Source organism: Podarcis bocagei (assembly GCF_964188305.1).
Source record: "Podarcis bocagei genome assembly, chromosome: 2".
Taxonomy (NCBI): Eukaryota; Metazoa; Chordata; class Lepidosauria; order Squamata; family Lacertidae; genus Podarcis; species Podarcis bocagei.
The window spans coordinates 46035763-46052427 of NC_138126.1; the positions used below are offsets into that span (position 1 = coordinate 46035763).

The following is a 16665-nucleotide window of genomic DNA, read 5'->3' on the forward strand; positions in this document are numbered from 1 at the left end:
AATAGCGGGGCTTAGCTTCCAGTTGTTATTGGCTGGCAGAATACTGTTTTTCTCTGGGCATTTGCTTGCCTTTTGGCCAGACTCGGCCGAAGGACGCAAGAGTTCACACAGAGAGCGAGAAAGCACTTTGCCAGGGTGAAACGTAGATGTCTTCTTGATTCATTACTTTACTTCAAGCCCACTTATGAGGGCAATGAAGGAGTGGACAGGAAAGACAATATTCATTCGTTTAGCTTTATTAAGTGGCTAGTAATTCAGCTGTCCCTTAGGGCCATTCATTTCCGGGCTTCCTGACATCTTCAACAGAAAAGAGAACTCTATGAACACCCTTGTTTCATTTCACTATAAATGTTATGCTGGGACTTAATTGTGAAGGGCTGACAGGAAATTATCTTATAGCGAAGTGTAAGGACCTTAGTCCTCAACTTAAATATTTCTTAGAGGCTGTGATTGAAATCCAAGTCTTTAATATACCAGAAGCAAAATAAAATGATTTCAAAGGGAATCAGTTAAGGAGTAAATTACTTTTACCGCAACTCCACAACACAGTGTTCATTGCAGACTGCACATCTGGTAAGCTACCAGGCCCAATTCAAGGTGTTGACTTCAGTCTACAAAATTCCTAAAAAGTCTGGGGTCTGGGTACTTGACTGAATGCCTTTCCCGAGGCCTGCCACCCTGAGACTTAAGATCTTCCAGAGTGTCCCTTGAGGCAGGCAAGATGGTGGCATGAGACAGGGCATTCTCAGCGGCAGTGCACTGTTTATGGCATTTGTTTTCACTTGAGATACGACCATCCTCCACATTAGGTATATTCAGTGTTAGAAACTCAGATACATAAGCTAGGTGCCAAATGACACCTTAAACTTAAGCCACCACAACAGCATGTCTGTTCGCCAGAAGGTTGGACTAAATGACCCTTCCAACGCTACAATTCTACAATTCTGTGATCTCAGCTACATTGTTTGACTGTAGCTTGCTCTTAAAACAACTCACTTGTCCTGGTATGCAAGAAGGAGAAACACACTTAGGGGACATGGAAATGGAATTAACTATGGATTAAGACAGAGGTTTTTAAACTGTGGTCGCCAACTTGGCACCCAGAAATCTCCATCGTTCAGTTTGGACACTGAGGTCCAGCTCCGAGGGCCTTCTAGTGGTTCCCTTGCTGCGAGAAGTGAAGTTACAGGAAACCAGGCAGGGGGCCTTCTCGGTAGAAATGCCCTCCCTGTGGAATGTTCTCCCATCAGATGTCAAGGGGATAAAGAACTATCTGACTTTTAGGAGACATCTGAAGGTTTCAATGTTTGATGTTTGATTTAATGTTTGATGTTTTATTCTGTTTTTATATCTGCTGGAAGCTGCCCAGAGTGGCTAGGGCAACCCAGTCAGATGGGTGGGGTACTGTTGTTGTTGTTGTTGTTGACCAGGATTCACAGTGGAACAGGAAGAAGATAGCAAGAACCACAAGGCAACTCAGAGTGTTCAGCAGAGCATCTCAGCCTGGGTCACATTTTCAGTCTGATAGATTCCTGATTCCAAGCCAGTGAATGAAAGAAACAAACAAACAAGATGGAATGAGTTCTCCAGCCAATGTGTTCAGTTCCTCAGCATTGGGGGAAGAAGTACAAACATCTCCTGAATTCCCAGCCAAGCCTGGCAGCCTCTCCTCCTGGATCCAAGGCAGCTCTGAGCAGTTCAAGATTACCTCCAAGCACCAACGCATTAGGCATCCTAGAAGCTATAACAAGGCCACTGGCGAATGACTATGGACTGGTTCACACAATTCACTTTCTCTTGCGCAAGAAGTCCTGGTCCCTCTCAGACATGTCCTTGTGTGGACAAACGTAATGTGTGAATCTAGCCAGCACATATCTGGCCAGCAGCACATACTGTGATTGCAACAGCGCTTTTTCCAGCTGTTGCTATTAGTGATGGGTGAACTCCTCTCAGCTCGATGCAGAATTGGGTCAGCAATTACAAGCGTCATTGGAGAACACTAGAAAAAAAATCATGGTTGGCGTGTTTTTTAAGAGTTCTAAATTGATTCATAATGCTGGCTGCACCATATCATACTGCCTTATCATTTTCAATTGTCCCTCGTTTATTTTTTTGTCCAAGACACAGAGACTAATGACAGCTATGCAAACACCCCTTGAGGGTGATTTCTAAGGCTCCAGGAAACTGCAGCGAAGCCCTAGGAGGTTCCAGAGCCTTGAGGGAAAAGGGTGCTGTGCAATCCCTGAACATGTCTTTATTTGGTGCCGGATCTTTGGAGAGAAAGTTTTTTGGGGGTTGCTCCTACAGTTCCTTGAAGCCTTAAAAAAATATTCATCACAAGTGCTTGCTTAGCTCTGTATGAGCTGAGATTAGTGTCCAGGGCTTGGACTCAAAACAAGAGCACATTCTGTACACATGCAAAGTCATGTTATACATTTTGGACTGGAGAAGAGATTCTCAAGGAAATGGCGTTCGAGTTGTAATAAGTGCAAGCATTATGGGGGAAATTCACATTCCAAAGCAGGTAATTGCAAAGCTGGGTAACATCACTAGCTGCAATCAAGGGATTTGCTGCAGCCTGTATCGACAACTGCCAAGCTCACACACTGCTTTGTCCATGTAAAATGTGTGCCTGAGGAGTGTGAAGAAGGGGAAGGAGAAGAAATAATATTCTGTGAACCACCAGCTCTGATACATAAAATGACACTAGACTGTGCCCAAGCCCCAGGAATGTGAGTAACTCTTTGCAACAGAACAGGCCATGAATCCAAAAGCCCTGTTGTCTTGCCCACATTCTCACCCTTGCTTGCTCAGTCATGCTGAATCAATTGCCATCAATAAAAAACAAGCCTTCCTTTGGGAGGAAAGCCTGTAGAGCTGATGAAAAAGGATCTTTATAAAGCCATATGACAGGGCTCAAAGCAAGTGGATGAAGTTCATTTTCAGTCCTTCCTCCCCTCTCCCGCTCCTCACTTTTCTGACTGTCATGAGATTAAAGGCCTTTCCATGCAATCAGTATCTGCAGCATAAATGGACATATTTGTTTCTCATTTGCTTAGCAGAGGAAACGTTCTTTATTGCAAGGATATTGCATTTTTGCTGAGCACATAAAAATGCAATATTTTATATATGGGAACATGAGATTCCCACACTTCCAAATACTATCTTCATTACTGCTGTGGTTGCAGAAGCTTCGCGGACATCTACTATATAATATGCTATTTAAAAGCCTGGATAGTCCTGCCCTTGATCTCACCCCAGTAATACAATGCAATTCTAATGAGCAGAAGACTGGGGCAGTGGCCCAGGTCAAATTCAGTGGAAACCACCAACGAATGAGTCACTGATCAGCAGTATTTCCCTCCCAAGCAACAACTCTGCAGAGCTTATAAAATACTAATAGCACAAGCAGCATTGGGAATAGCTCTTTGCCTCTGGACCAAATCTCTCAAATAATCCCCACCCCTTGCGAAAGCTGTGCATGCACGCATACGGTGTGCTTTTTGAGAAGGTTTGAGATCTCCAAACATGGAGTGAACCAGTGGTTTTGTGTCAAGATTGTGCAGGATCGCCAACCACACAACACTTCTACCTGCTCTGCCTTTTGGAAGGTAGGGGGAATGGAGACGATTCCTTTGGTTCAGGTGGTCCCAAGACTACAGCCACATGCTCAGAAGCGTCCTCTTCCTTTCCATGGTCAAGCAATTCAATGAGGAGGAGCAGGACTTCCTGCATAAATCAGACAGGGAACCAGAATCTGTCGGGAAATAAGGTCTTTCAGGCTTTCCTGTTTCTAGCAAAGTTTGAACCAAGGGACTGGCAAGAACTCTTTGCGGAGGGGGAATTCCTGGCAGCCACCTACCCTTGGTGAAAGTCAAGGACTTTCTGGAACAGCGAAATCTCCCCAACACCAGAATGTGAGTGGCGAAAAACAGCTGTCTTCTTTCCTGCTCACATGATGCCCTTAACTGTCTCTTGCCTTCATACATTCACAGTCACATTCCTTGTTTTGCATTCTTTGTTTCTGCCTCCCGCTTACTTTGCTCAGGGCAGACCTCAGGGGAATGGCAGCTGATCTGAGCTACACTTGGCTCCCCAAACCTGCACTGCAAGCCAAGAAAGATGGAGAGAATGAGGGGAGGGGAAACAAGAGCGCAGAGAAAGCCTCCTCCCTCCCCTGAGTCAGCAGTTATGTGACCCAGCAGGCAGCAGTGTAACGATTTCATCATTTTCCACCAAAATTGAATTAGTTTGAAGCCAAAATCAGATTTGTGAGCCCAGCACTCTTGACAGCAAACCCTTTACTTTGTCAGGCAGCTGTTAGCTGTTTCCCTCAGAACTCGGAAAAGGAGAAGGAGGGGCTGCCTGGGACAATTACAAATGGATGCCTGTGCACAGACTACTCCAGGTGGGTGCAGCTGAACCACCTGCTCCTAGAACGCAGCCCCATGCCCCTGCCGCACCTGTAATTTATAAGAGGACGGAGAAGGAGAGAGAGTAAGTAACTCAATTTCACACTCCTCCTTCTGCTGGACATCTAAACAAGGCAGAGACCCTCATCAAGCTGCTGGTTCCTGCCGCAAGCCCTTGAACCCAGCTCCGAAAGTCGTGCCTTGAAATGCACCTGCCTCTGAATGCAGAAGCATGAACACTCATAAGAGAGAGGAGAAGTGGCAATGCCGCAGTCCACAGCAAAGGCTGGGGAGCTTCTAGGATTGTGGCAGCAGAGGTGCCATAGAGCAGGGGTGTCAAACTCAAATTCATCAGGGGCCGCATCAGAACGGCCGGCGCCGCTAGAGGGCAGACGTTCTCTGGCTTGTAGGCTGCCACGCATGCGCTGAAGAGGCAGCTTTCTTGTGTAAAAAAAAAAAGTGCAAGAATAAAAGGTGAAGGCTGGCGGCCGGCAGCGGCTACACGGGCCACATGACGAGGTCTGGCGGGCCGGATTCGGCCCGCGGGCCTTGTGTTTGACACCCGTGCCATAGAGAGAGAGTGGGGGAAGAAGGTTACTGCTCCCCCTCCCTCCCGCTCTCCCTGGATTTCAGATTAAATTATCCCTAGGTGCAAGGAAACCACAACAAATGCTATTAAGATACGCTGCTTCTCTGAGGCTTAATCTTGAAAACGTCCAAGCCTTATAATTTTGCTGGGTTTCTCTCTTTCCAATACCCCCCAGCCCGAAGACTGGAATACTCCTTCCCTCCTCCTTCCACTTTTACTCTAAAACCATATCCCTGTTATTATTCGCTATTATTATTCACACGCACCTAAAACACCTAGGCACTTTGGAAATTTATTTTTAGAAGCCACACTGCTTGCAAGTTTTCATTATAGCACATATAACACAGAAAAAAGAAAAGGGGGGGGATAAAATAGCGGAGGAGACCAATCATAAGATCTGTACTTAGAGCCAAAATGCATTTGTTTCAGCATCCTTAAGGGCTTTTAAATTCCACAGACTACAAAGCAGCAAAAGCATTACCGTCAGCAGCTTCAACTGCTGAAAGGAACCACAATCAGAAGTTAGTTTCTGTTTGGGAACCACTCATTAGGTTTTCCCTCCTGACATGTGCACACGTCCCTCAACACCTATGTACGAAGCTCTTATTTACCATCCGTAAGGCACCAGGGGGCTCAAACAAGAAACTGTAGCAGCAAGGCTTCCTTGGAGGTTTTTAAAGAGAGGTTGGGTGGCCATCTGTCATGGATGCTTTGACTGAGATTTCTGCATTTCAGGGGGTTGGACTAGATGACCCTTGGGGCCCCTTCCAGCTCTAAGATTCTACGAAGCACAGGAGACTTACTTCCTGCACTAGAACAAGGGCAGCTCTCAAGCTAAGAGAGCTATTGGTCTGATATTTGCTGTGTACTGCAGTGCCATACAGATAAATGGCCAAACAGGGGTACTGCAGCTCATCAGTGCAGCCAGACCAGGTGATCTGTGGAGCCAATAGTGGCAAACATGGGAAGCTGTCCTAAACCAAAACAGTGCATTGAACTGCACAGGACCATCTACACAGACTTGTAGAGGTTCTTCAGGGTTTCAGACCGGAGTCTTTCACAGCTCTACCTTGAGATGCTTTGGAGTCGAAACTAGAAGCTTCTGGATGCAAACTATGAGCTCAGCCATTGAGCTACGATCCTTTCCCTACCTAAAGCCTGGGTGGCTTTACAGAAACTGAGGAACCAAGCCTGCAGTAACAATCTAAGCAAAACAGACTCACTTCCTGCTGCCCTTTGGAATGCTACGGTCTGCCCAACCTCAGTGGCATACTTGATTCTGTCCCCTATGATCTCTGTCTGTTGCTTCAGACTTTGATTTCAGCCAGAATTGGACTCACATCTGACCACTTTCAGCCCTGGTCCTACAGGACCCTGACACCATGCCAGAGGGTTTCCACTCATCCTTTGGGGAATCTGTCCTAAAAAGAGAAGGAGGAAGGGAAGAAGAAGAGGTGTCCAAACCATGGCCAAGGATGGTTCCTGTCTAATTTGTCAAAACAGACCTCCAATGCCTCTCTCCCTTTGTCTCCATTACTCCACAGCAGCTGTAAATCATTATTTATCATATTGTGAGGTGGAACAGAGCCATGGAGATGTGGATTCAAATTCCTCACTCAGCTATGAAACTCACTGGCTGAACTTGGACCACATGCTATCTCTCAGCTACAACTGCCACGCAACTATGTTATGAGGACCAGAGGGGGCGAGGTTCTATGTATACTACACTGAGCCTTACAATGGAGTGTATTTCTCATGAACATGGGTTCATTGGCATAAGGAAGCACAGCACAAGCTCTTATTTCATGCTTTGTATCTCTGATCTCAGCTGTTCCTATCAGAGCTGCTACCAGAATCACAACCGCCTACAATACCATACCAATTCTGCCCTAGATACCCACTTATGAGCCCAGTGTACTACCACTCCATCCATTGGCTGCCAATGTAATCCCCACAACCAGAATTCTGTGGCTGTCAGGAATCATGGGAGATGTAATTCCTATTGACTTTAAATACATGCAGCAGCATCTAGGAATACATGAGCCACAGGAATTACACATCCCATGGTTTATGGTTCCCAATACCATACATGCACCTATAGGAACATAAGATCTAAAATCAGATATGTTTATCGGCCCTGCTGATGTATTATGTTTTATGGCTTTGTATGGTTTTGATTTAATTACAATGAGAGCCTGCTGATTGGAGAACAGAGAAAGAAGTTTCTAAAATAAAATTTTAAATCCTGAGGTCCACTACCATTGACACATGGAGCTAGTGTTTAGGGAGGCTCCAAACCTACACACACACACACACACACACACACACACACATCCACTCAACATTGTGCTTCTTGTAAAGCCATTAGAAATGCATTTGGAGTGGGCCAGGTCTTTAGCTGAATTCATTTACAAAATTTAATTTAAGCAGACCATTACAATTTGGAGAAGGGTCAGTAGGCTAAATGGATCCATTAAGAATCAGCCCAAAGTCCAAAGTACACTTGACTATATGGGTCTGGGGAGTGGACCTACGGCATCTGATGTCCAAGCTCAGATTCTGCCACAATCACTATGTATATCTCCTTGCGTTTAGCTGAGAGTTTTAAGTGACGTAACTATGCCAATTTTCTACAACTTGTGATATGTCCTAGAAATCTTAAAGTTGCCCATTCCACTCCCATTTTGAAAGATCTTTTACACATTACTCTCCTATCCTCACTGCAATAGCCTCCCAGTTATATCTGATATTGTCTGAAAAGGAACCCAGCTATGGCTCATAAAACAAAGCAGGCTTCTTACCCTGCCTTGCCAAAGACTTAACACAATGGAACAGGGCAATAAAGCTCCTCTGTTTGCCATAGCAACAGCCTATGGGAAATGCTTCCCTCAGGATAGGCAGGCAACTTTCCCTCTGTTGAGAAAGAACATATCCAGACTCATAACTCTGGCTCGCTCCCATATCCCCCAGGGCAAGAGTTCACTTCTAATTGGCCTCAAAACCTGACACTCCAGTTGTGTTTCATATACACCTATGAATTTGGAGAGTCCTCTCAATGCCAGTACAAAGCTGCTATCTGTACAGCTGTCCTGTTCTCACACTCTCCCTAAACTACAGAATCAGAGGATCCCAAGGTAAGGATTTTGAGTATCCCGATTTGGAATCAGATGGAGGATAAAAGAAGAAAACAAGAGTCCCAGGTAGAGTCGGAACATCATCCTGGCTGGCTAATATTCCTGCCGTATCATTATGTAGTGCTGAGAGGGCACCATGTTGCAACTTGAATAACACTTCACATCATCTGCAATTGTCACCACATCAGTATATCTAACAGTTACTTGGGTCTGTATTTCCAGCAGGACATATCTCCTGTACATGGACACCTGCTTTTTTCCTAATTCATTCCAGTACTTGTCATGATGGTAACAGTGGAAAGTAAACTCAGGTTAGAATAAATGGAACATCAGCATGTCTGTTAGATGGTTAGTGCTCCTACTTATTGCCTTTCTTCTCAATTCAATCCTTCCGAAAAACTGTCTTGGCAAGAATTTCTGTGCAAAGAATCTCTAAAACACATTCCAAAATCAATGCAGTCCCCATTCCTCCAGCATAACAAACTTTATTTGGATAACTGAAGATTGGGAGAAGTCATTCCAGAGGCCGGAACTTCTCAACACCCAATAATTATCCTCATAATATCCTTAGGATCTGCACTGGGGCTTAAAACTCCAAACACCAAAATACTGTAGCTGAGAAGAGAATTGTCACATGCTAATTGAAACAAATCCCAGATCTTTAAGCAACATCTACAGCTGCGCACTCAAGGACAGCACAGGTATCTCAGCTGATGCTTTGGATTTATCAGAGCAGAAAGGAAAAGGAGAAATGACAAAGTAGAAGAAGGAGGAGGAGGAGGACTTACTGAGTTTATGCATCCCAACTCCTTGTTCAAAAGCCAAGGCAGAGAAAGCTTCCCCTCCCCACGATAGCAAGACTGGATGCGCTCCTTGATCTTGTCTTTGATCTTCTTCAGTGTGAAGAGGCAAAGGACAGATTCCTTTGGTGGCTTCACCCTGTTCTTCTGGCCCTGAGAGAAGATGGTGAAGAGGATATCCTCCTGCTCTGAGATGCCCAACTGCTTGGCCAGTGCCTTTCCGGGCTTACTTAGGTAAGCGTCCTGAATCAGGCGATATTCAATGCCATCACGAATACAACCAATGGGGAATTCCACATATGAGTAGAACTTGGGATCATCTACACACAGCCGAACAACCTTGGAGGTGAAAAATTGCTCCCCGGTGGAGTCAGGCGAGGTAAGCTGGGTGTCTAGTTGCAAGGTCAGGTAATAGACAAACTGCTCACTGCTGAAGCTATAGATGTAGTAGATATCAAATGTGGGGAACTTGGACAGTGTATCTGATGGAATCTTGAGCTGGGATGAGACAAACTCATCCTGATAAACAAAGCCAAACATCTCTGCATTCTCTTCACTGGCCATCAGTTTACGGCTGGACAGGGTAGGGAAGTACTCAGACTTGCCATCAATGGGTGTTCCAATGAAGAGCTTGTTTTGCCCATTCGGGACTTCAATGATAACACCTGACATAGTTCCTGACTCATTGACACTGGAGAGGTAGTGCTCCTTGCGATGATGGGGCTCACCCAACTTGAAAAGGTCGTCCAAGCGCAGAAACTGGCAAATGCCCTGAGAAGCACTGCCACAGGCTATCAGTCGATTCCCAGAATAATCCACCAGCAGCAACTTGTTGACATTGTTGGTGCTGACTAGCCCATGTGGACAAGACTGCACACTAGGCGGTGGGTAGCACTTCTCATTGTCATCCACGGGCCCTGTGACATGAGTGCGCATCAGTGTCAGATCGTCTGCAAGCTTATAGATCCGGTTGACAGCACCCACATATACCTCCCCAGTTTTGTTGTGGACTACCAGGTGTGTCAAACTCCAGTCAGTGACCTGGAAAGTCCTAAAGGGAGAGTTGGACTTGGGAGTGCCTTCTTCCAATGGCAGCCAAGCACTCCCCAGAAGCAGCAAGGTCCAGATATTGACCGACAAATGGTGCTTTAGTCTCAGGAGCCACATGGCGAAAGAATCACATCCAGCAATGGTTGTGCATTAACCTATCCACTGGAAAAAAATGAAGCAAAACAGAAGGCAGTGGAGAAGGGAAAGGAGCTGTCTGTGGACTAATGTCTCCTCTTCTTCCACCAGTCTCCACATTCAGGACATTGTGGGTGCCGGCATCCTGCTCAGTCCTAGAAGGAAACACAAAGCAAGCAAGGTTAGACAAACAGTTGAGCCACTCAGAACGTAACAGCACAATAGATCCCCACAGTTACAAACATCTCAGGAATGAAGGTGGTTCAGATCTCTGAAATGTTCAGCTGTCTTGGAAGAAGCATTGTACAGAATTTGCTAATCATTCTACATTCTTCCCATTTAAGTTCCCATGACCATTTTGTGCATTCACTACAGAAAATAATTGCTGAATTGTTTTGACATCTTAGGAGAGCTAAGATTGTTATCAGAAAAAAGACAATATAGGCTTTCCACATTTTCTGTGTTTTTATGGGGCCATGAGCCTTAGAAGCCTTAAGCTTGAACTCACAGTATAAAGGGAATAATAGTGTTATACCTTTTGGCAAAAGCTCCAAGAGAGACAGATGAGAGAGAGAGAGAACTTTGAAGATCTGAAAATGGCTTTAAAAAATAACTTAAATGACTGGGATTAGATCCTTTATAACCCCTATTTTAGCACTTTTCAACCTTGCCCAGATGTCTTGTCTTTCTGGGTATCTGTACTATCTAAAACAAGATCCCTGTATTACAGTGTTTTCTTGAAGACAGGTCTTTCATTGCACCAATTGAGATTTGGCAAAAAGACTATCTCTGATACAGTGATATACCTCTATATTTGTTTTTCTAAGTTCATAGTACTGAAATGGAGAAACGCAAAAGAACTGATCTCTTTATTAAGCAGAACCAGACAGAAGGCCTTCTCGGCAGTGATGCCCACCCTGTGGAATGCCCTCCCATCAGATGTCAAGGAAATAAGCAGCTATCCTATTTTTAAAAGACATCTGAAGGCAGCCCTGTTTAGGGAAGTTTTTAATATTTAATGCTGTATTGTTTTTAACACTCGGTTGGGAGCCGCCCAGAGTGGCTAGGGAAACTCAGCCAGATGGGCAGGGTGTAAATAATAATACAGTGGTACCTCAGGATATGAATGGGATCCATTCTGGAGCGCTGTTCGCAACCTGAACAGAACGTAAGACGTGACGGCACGTCTGCGCGTGCGCAGGTCACGTTTTGCCACTTCCGTGCATGCATGTGACATCATTATGAGCATCTGCGCATGCACGAGCAACGAAACCAGGAAGTAACACGCTCCGTTACTTCCGGGTTTCCGTGGAGGGCAACCTGAAAGCGCTCAACCTGAAGCACATTCAACCCGAGGTATGACTGTATTATTATTATTATTATTATTATTATTATTATTATTATTATTATTATTATTATTATAGAATAATGGAATACCTCTGCATACACATTAGTATGACAAAATAAATGATAAAATCCTATCTGCTCTTAACAAAGAATCTGACTTCCTTTTTTAAAAGAAAAAGGAGTTACGCATTGTGGAGTGCAATCAAATGCATGACTACATAGAAGTAATTTCCACTGCATCAGCAGTGCCTCATGTGTCCAAGATTGCAACCTCAGACACTGTATGTGGGTGTAGAACTTTCCACAGAGGAGCATTAGAGGTTTTATAGGGAGCTTCAGGGACAGCATCCTTCCTGAGTGTCCTGAGATTTCTTTGGTATGTGCCGGCTAACCTGCACTCACAGTGCATTATGAACAAATGTGTCTACATCATGTTCCACTCCGGGGGGGGGGGCACCACCACCACCAGATCTGCAAAGCCAGTGAGCAAGCTCTCTATCCTTCCACAACTCCCCAGGGATGTTACAGCCTTTCTCAGCCTCCACCCTAATCTCCCCTTACACCTTCATGCACTGTTGCTAAGACTTTGGCCCAAAGACTTTTATTCTACCCACATCTTCAACACAAGCAGGATTCAGTGAATGACTAGAGCTCGCTATTCCAAGTAATTCCGTATTTGTGACTTTTAAAGACAGCTCACCACCCTCGAAGAAAATACTTTTAAAAAGCACAGCTTACACATCCCAACAGCACAAAAGATATTCTGCTTCTCGTCAATATTTGTGGGACCATACTGTTACCTCTCCAGCTTGACCAAGTATTTAGCTCCACTAGGAGGCTGGCAATGTCCTGCCTACCCATCCATAACCGACAAGCTACAGAAGGCTGCCTTTTTATCTTCAGGGTTTTCTCTTTGCCCAGGCAGGGGAGTATTCTGACCTTCCTCATTCTCCTTGCACTGGACAGCCTTGAGGCTGATCCTAGATTTCGAACACACTCCTAAAGGTCAGAACCAGTCTTCAGGCAGAAGGCGGGGCATGGGAGGGTTGCACATCGCTTGAGCTTCCACCCTGAAGACTGAAGTTCACTAGAGTTATTTTTCTTCAATTGCACAAAGGGAAAGAAGAAACTTGTTCTTTCTTCCAGTTTGGTTAGACGTGTCAAATGCCCCCAAAAGACATAGCTGCACACAGCTTACACGAAGGGCAACATACATGGAGGCAGAGAATCTTGGCTACACAAGAGCCCATACTGTAAAGTTTAACCTCTGGCTTCTTTAGCCTGTGCCACTGAGATTTTTAAAAACTCAATTTAGCTCATAAGGCAACAGATCTTGGTCCGTCTAGCCCAAACATAGGCCCTTGGAGATGAGCAAGATTAAGGCATCCCATAGTTTCTTCACGCCAGGCATTGCAAAGGGGAAAACAGTAAGAAGGACCAACATCACTTCTCTCCTTCACCAGAGCCTGGTGCAATATGAGGTTTGAACCTTTCACCCACCACCCCTGCACCCAGTTCTGTATGAATCAGAAGGCAGAAGGGAGGGGAGGGAGAGATCTGTCACACTCAGCAAAAAAAGTCAGTCACCCCAGCTTCAAGTTCCTGAAAGCTGCAGAGAACTTGAGCAAGCAGTGGGGACTATTGTGATGAGCATCTAAGACAACAGTGGCTGGCACAGAGGCCAGGGTATCCACCTTTTGCAATGTCTGAGAAAATCTGCCGGAAATTATAGTCAAAGCCCAAACCTCTGGTCTTCTGGTTTTAGCACTGAAATCAAGACCTCTGCTTTTATGTTTAGATCCAGATTATGACAGGTGAGCAAAATCAGAAATCCATGCAATCTTTGTGAACTCAAGGCATGGAGAATCTGTTGGACCCCCAGTATGACCACCTAGCCTAGTATAAACACCAGCCTTTCAACTTCCCTTGTGGAAACATTAATGGGAATAGCCTTCGCTAAGTACTGAATGGGCCATCCAGGATTAATAATTTGCCATTCACAGACTTAGCATACAAACTTTAAGGTAAGGAATTTTGGCTCACATTGCTTTGCTGTAGGTAGCTGAAAAAGAAGACAGAGCTCACTTCCTTATGACCTGTTTACTGAGCATTCATTCTGATTTGTTTGCACAAAGTTTTCAGCGTTAGATGAAGTTGCATCAAGCAAATGCTATCCCATGCTTTCCAGAGCATTTTTCCTGTCACTCTCCTTATCGCAAAGAGTTCAGTTTGCTAGGGAAAGTGTGTTTGTTATGCAAGAGCTCCAAATCAACTTTAAATGCGGGACCCGAATTTACCAGTATGTGACTCAAATCTCACCCAAAATAGAAAGAGCCTGAAAGAACCCACAGCTGATCAAAGCAGCAACCAATTCCTTTCACTAGGAAAATTTCCACATACTGAGAGAACACTCTACTAATATCTTCACACTCAGCCCTACACCAGAAGAGAAACAATTTTCATTTTCCCCCCTCTGGGTGGGGAGAGCCTTGCTCCTGTAGAGAGGCAGTTGGTGGAGGGGGAAGCTGCTCATTCACCCTTCAAGTTCTTTTTCTCCCCACTACCAGCAAACTCACACACAGAAGTGGAAGTGTTCATTGCATTTCACCATTTACCTAATTGGACTTTAATGTGCTGAGTGGTTGGCCATTAATGAGATTTTTCTTTTTATAAAGACAGGGAGAGAAAACAAAGAGAGACCATCACAAATGAGGAGAGAAATAAATGGTGACAATTTGCAAAGAGGTAGGGCGGCTGTTCGAGTAAGCAGAGAAAGTTAGAATTATGGGATCCGACTTCCAGTTCTGACACTGATTTGCCAAGCAAGTCTAAATGATTCACTACCCACCTGTGTTTTCCCCACCCTCCTAGCTGCAAAACAGGGACAAATGCAATTCTATGGATTCACAGAAACACTATAGGACCTCTCGTATTGCCTAGAGCCAAAGTCGCAAGGGAATACATGTGTATGTCTGATATTTGGATGCAAGGATCTATGTAGTATTCTGTATCATTGACCTTTTTTAGACATTTTGTTGAGGTTTTATGCTGAGCAGGCAGTGTCTCGAACGAAAAGGAACTAATATGATATAAATGTACAGATAAAAAATAAATGCATTCTTACCTCCACGCCCCTACAAAAATACACAGAGAGAGCACAGAGCTGTGAGACAGACACTCGATGGAAGGAAATAGAGAAGGCAATTATCAATTGCAATAAGAAAGGACAAAGTTTTCCCCAAAGTCACAAAGATAGGGGATCACAAAAAATCCTTCTTGAAGCTTACTCCTTGTGCCTCTTAAAAAGGTAAAGGGACCCCTGACCGTTAGGTCCAGTCACGGACGACTCTGGGGTTGCAGCGCTCATCTCGCTTTACTGGCCGAGGGAGCCATCGTACAGCTTCTGGGTCATGTGGCCAGCATGACTAAGCCGCTTCTATACTCTAAATACTTAAATTCATGTTAAACCATCAGCCACTTGCCTGCTGAGCCAGATATGCTGGGAATCATTTCCCAAGCAGTGATCATAGGTGTTGGGGTATTCAGCAACAGCTAGTGTCTTCCCACCACCACCCCATTCTCATAAAAGGTATCCTTCTTACTAACAAAACACACACACACACACACACACACACACACACACACAAAACTGCAAGCAGGATGTCTCTTCTAGGGACAGAAGCTCCAAGCAAAGAATTGGTTAGATGATACTACACAAGAAGGATTTGGTGATAAAGCTGCACTTTCCGCCTCAGCCTTGCAAAGCGATATCCCGTTGAAATCCATTTGCTACTCTCTGTCCTGCATCACTCCTGCTCTTTTATTTACCCAAATTGCTACAGGGAAGGATTGCCTCTACAAGAGGTGGAGCTCATTTACCAACAGCCAAAGATTTATAGACACCCGCGACAGGGATGATCAGACTCGTTCGTCACCCCGAAACAGCCAGAAGAGAGTCACATCCCTCTCCTGTCTGCAGTGACAGATGTCTGCTGCAAGAGCTCTAATAGCAAAGCTCCTTCCTTCCTTGCGTCCTTACCGTGTCTCAGAAACTATTAAAACTACGCCTTCAAGAACATCAGATCCAAACTCCAGTCAGTTACAGAGAACAAAGGAAACGTCCCACATTCAATACCACCCACCATGCCGTTTAGTTGTTAATTTTATTTATTACACTGCATCTCACCCAACTCAGGGTAGCATTTAGCCTCTCAACAACTCCATGAGATAGGTTAGAATGAGAGACTGTAACTTGCCCAGAGCTCTCTGAAGACTTTCATAACCAAGTAGCAATTTAACCTGGTGTTCCACACCCACAATTCCAGTCACCGCACCACACTGTGTGACGCTGTACTGCAAAACATAAGTGAGCCTGTCAGGTTTCCAAAGTAGCAAGGAATGCCTTCAAGGAATTTGTTGGCACCACTGAGGACAGATGCTCGTAACCACACGACTTCTGCTGTCACATTACCTTCCTCCTGCAGAACCACTCCCATTCACTGTCAGCAGAATTGGTAAGACTCACACAACTAGAGCACACACCGAGAGATTTTCTACACCACACCACACTGAGGCACCCAGAGCTCCAGCTTCTGCAAGTGGATCCACACCGTGGCCACCCAAGCATGGGTTTTGCGTACACAAGCTCTTCATCCTTGCCCACTGACATATTGGCATCTACACAATACAGCCTTTGAAAAGTTAGTTACCGGGAGCTTCAATTGCTACACAACACAGCGGCTATTTTGCTGATGGGAATCCAGTCATTCACCCACAATACCAATTGGTTCCTCATATGCTTCCAGGTGCAATTCTAAGTGCTATTTATCACCTATCAGGCCCCAAATGGTATGAGACTAGGATATCGGGGGGGGGGGGAATCTCTTCGTGCATGAGCATTGCTGCACACTACAGTCATCAGGCAAGGTGATATCCTGCTGCCTCTTATAGTACAGAGTGCGAGGAAAGGGGGCCAGGCCATCTCCACAGCACAGCCTAGATCAGGGGTCTGCAACCTTTAAGACAAAAAGAGCCACTTGGACCCGTTTCCGAAAAAACAACAACAACTGGGAGCCGCAAAAACATTGCAACATTTAAAACAAATATAACACTGCATATATTGTTTCTGGCCTTAATGCTATATATACAGGATCGTGCAGTCAGCTGTCAATCTCAAGAAAAAAGGACAAATTAATAGC

General features: G+C 44.9%; 1 protein-coding gene across 4 annotated transcripts in view; it reads right to left on the reverse strand.

The window, feature by feature from the left end:
• The window catches only part of PLXNA1 (plexin A1), a 300048-nt gene that overhangs the window by 241729 nt on the left and 41654 nt on the right, over nucleotides 1-16665 (reverse strand). For all 4 annotated transcript variants that reach the window (XM_081183934.1, XM_081183932.1, XM_081183935.1 and 1 more), the window contains exon 2: nucleotides 8924-10275. In XM_081183934.1, coding sequence (XP_081040060.1) covers nucleotides 8924-10102 — 1179 coding nt within the window. In that variant the 5' untranslated portion in view covers nucleotides 10103-10275. The remainder of the gene's footprint in view (nucleotides 1-8923; nucleotides 10276-16665) is intronic.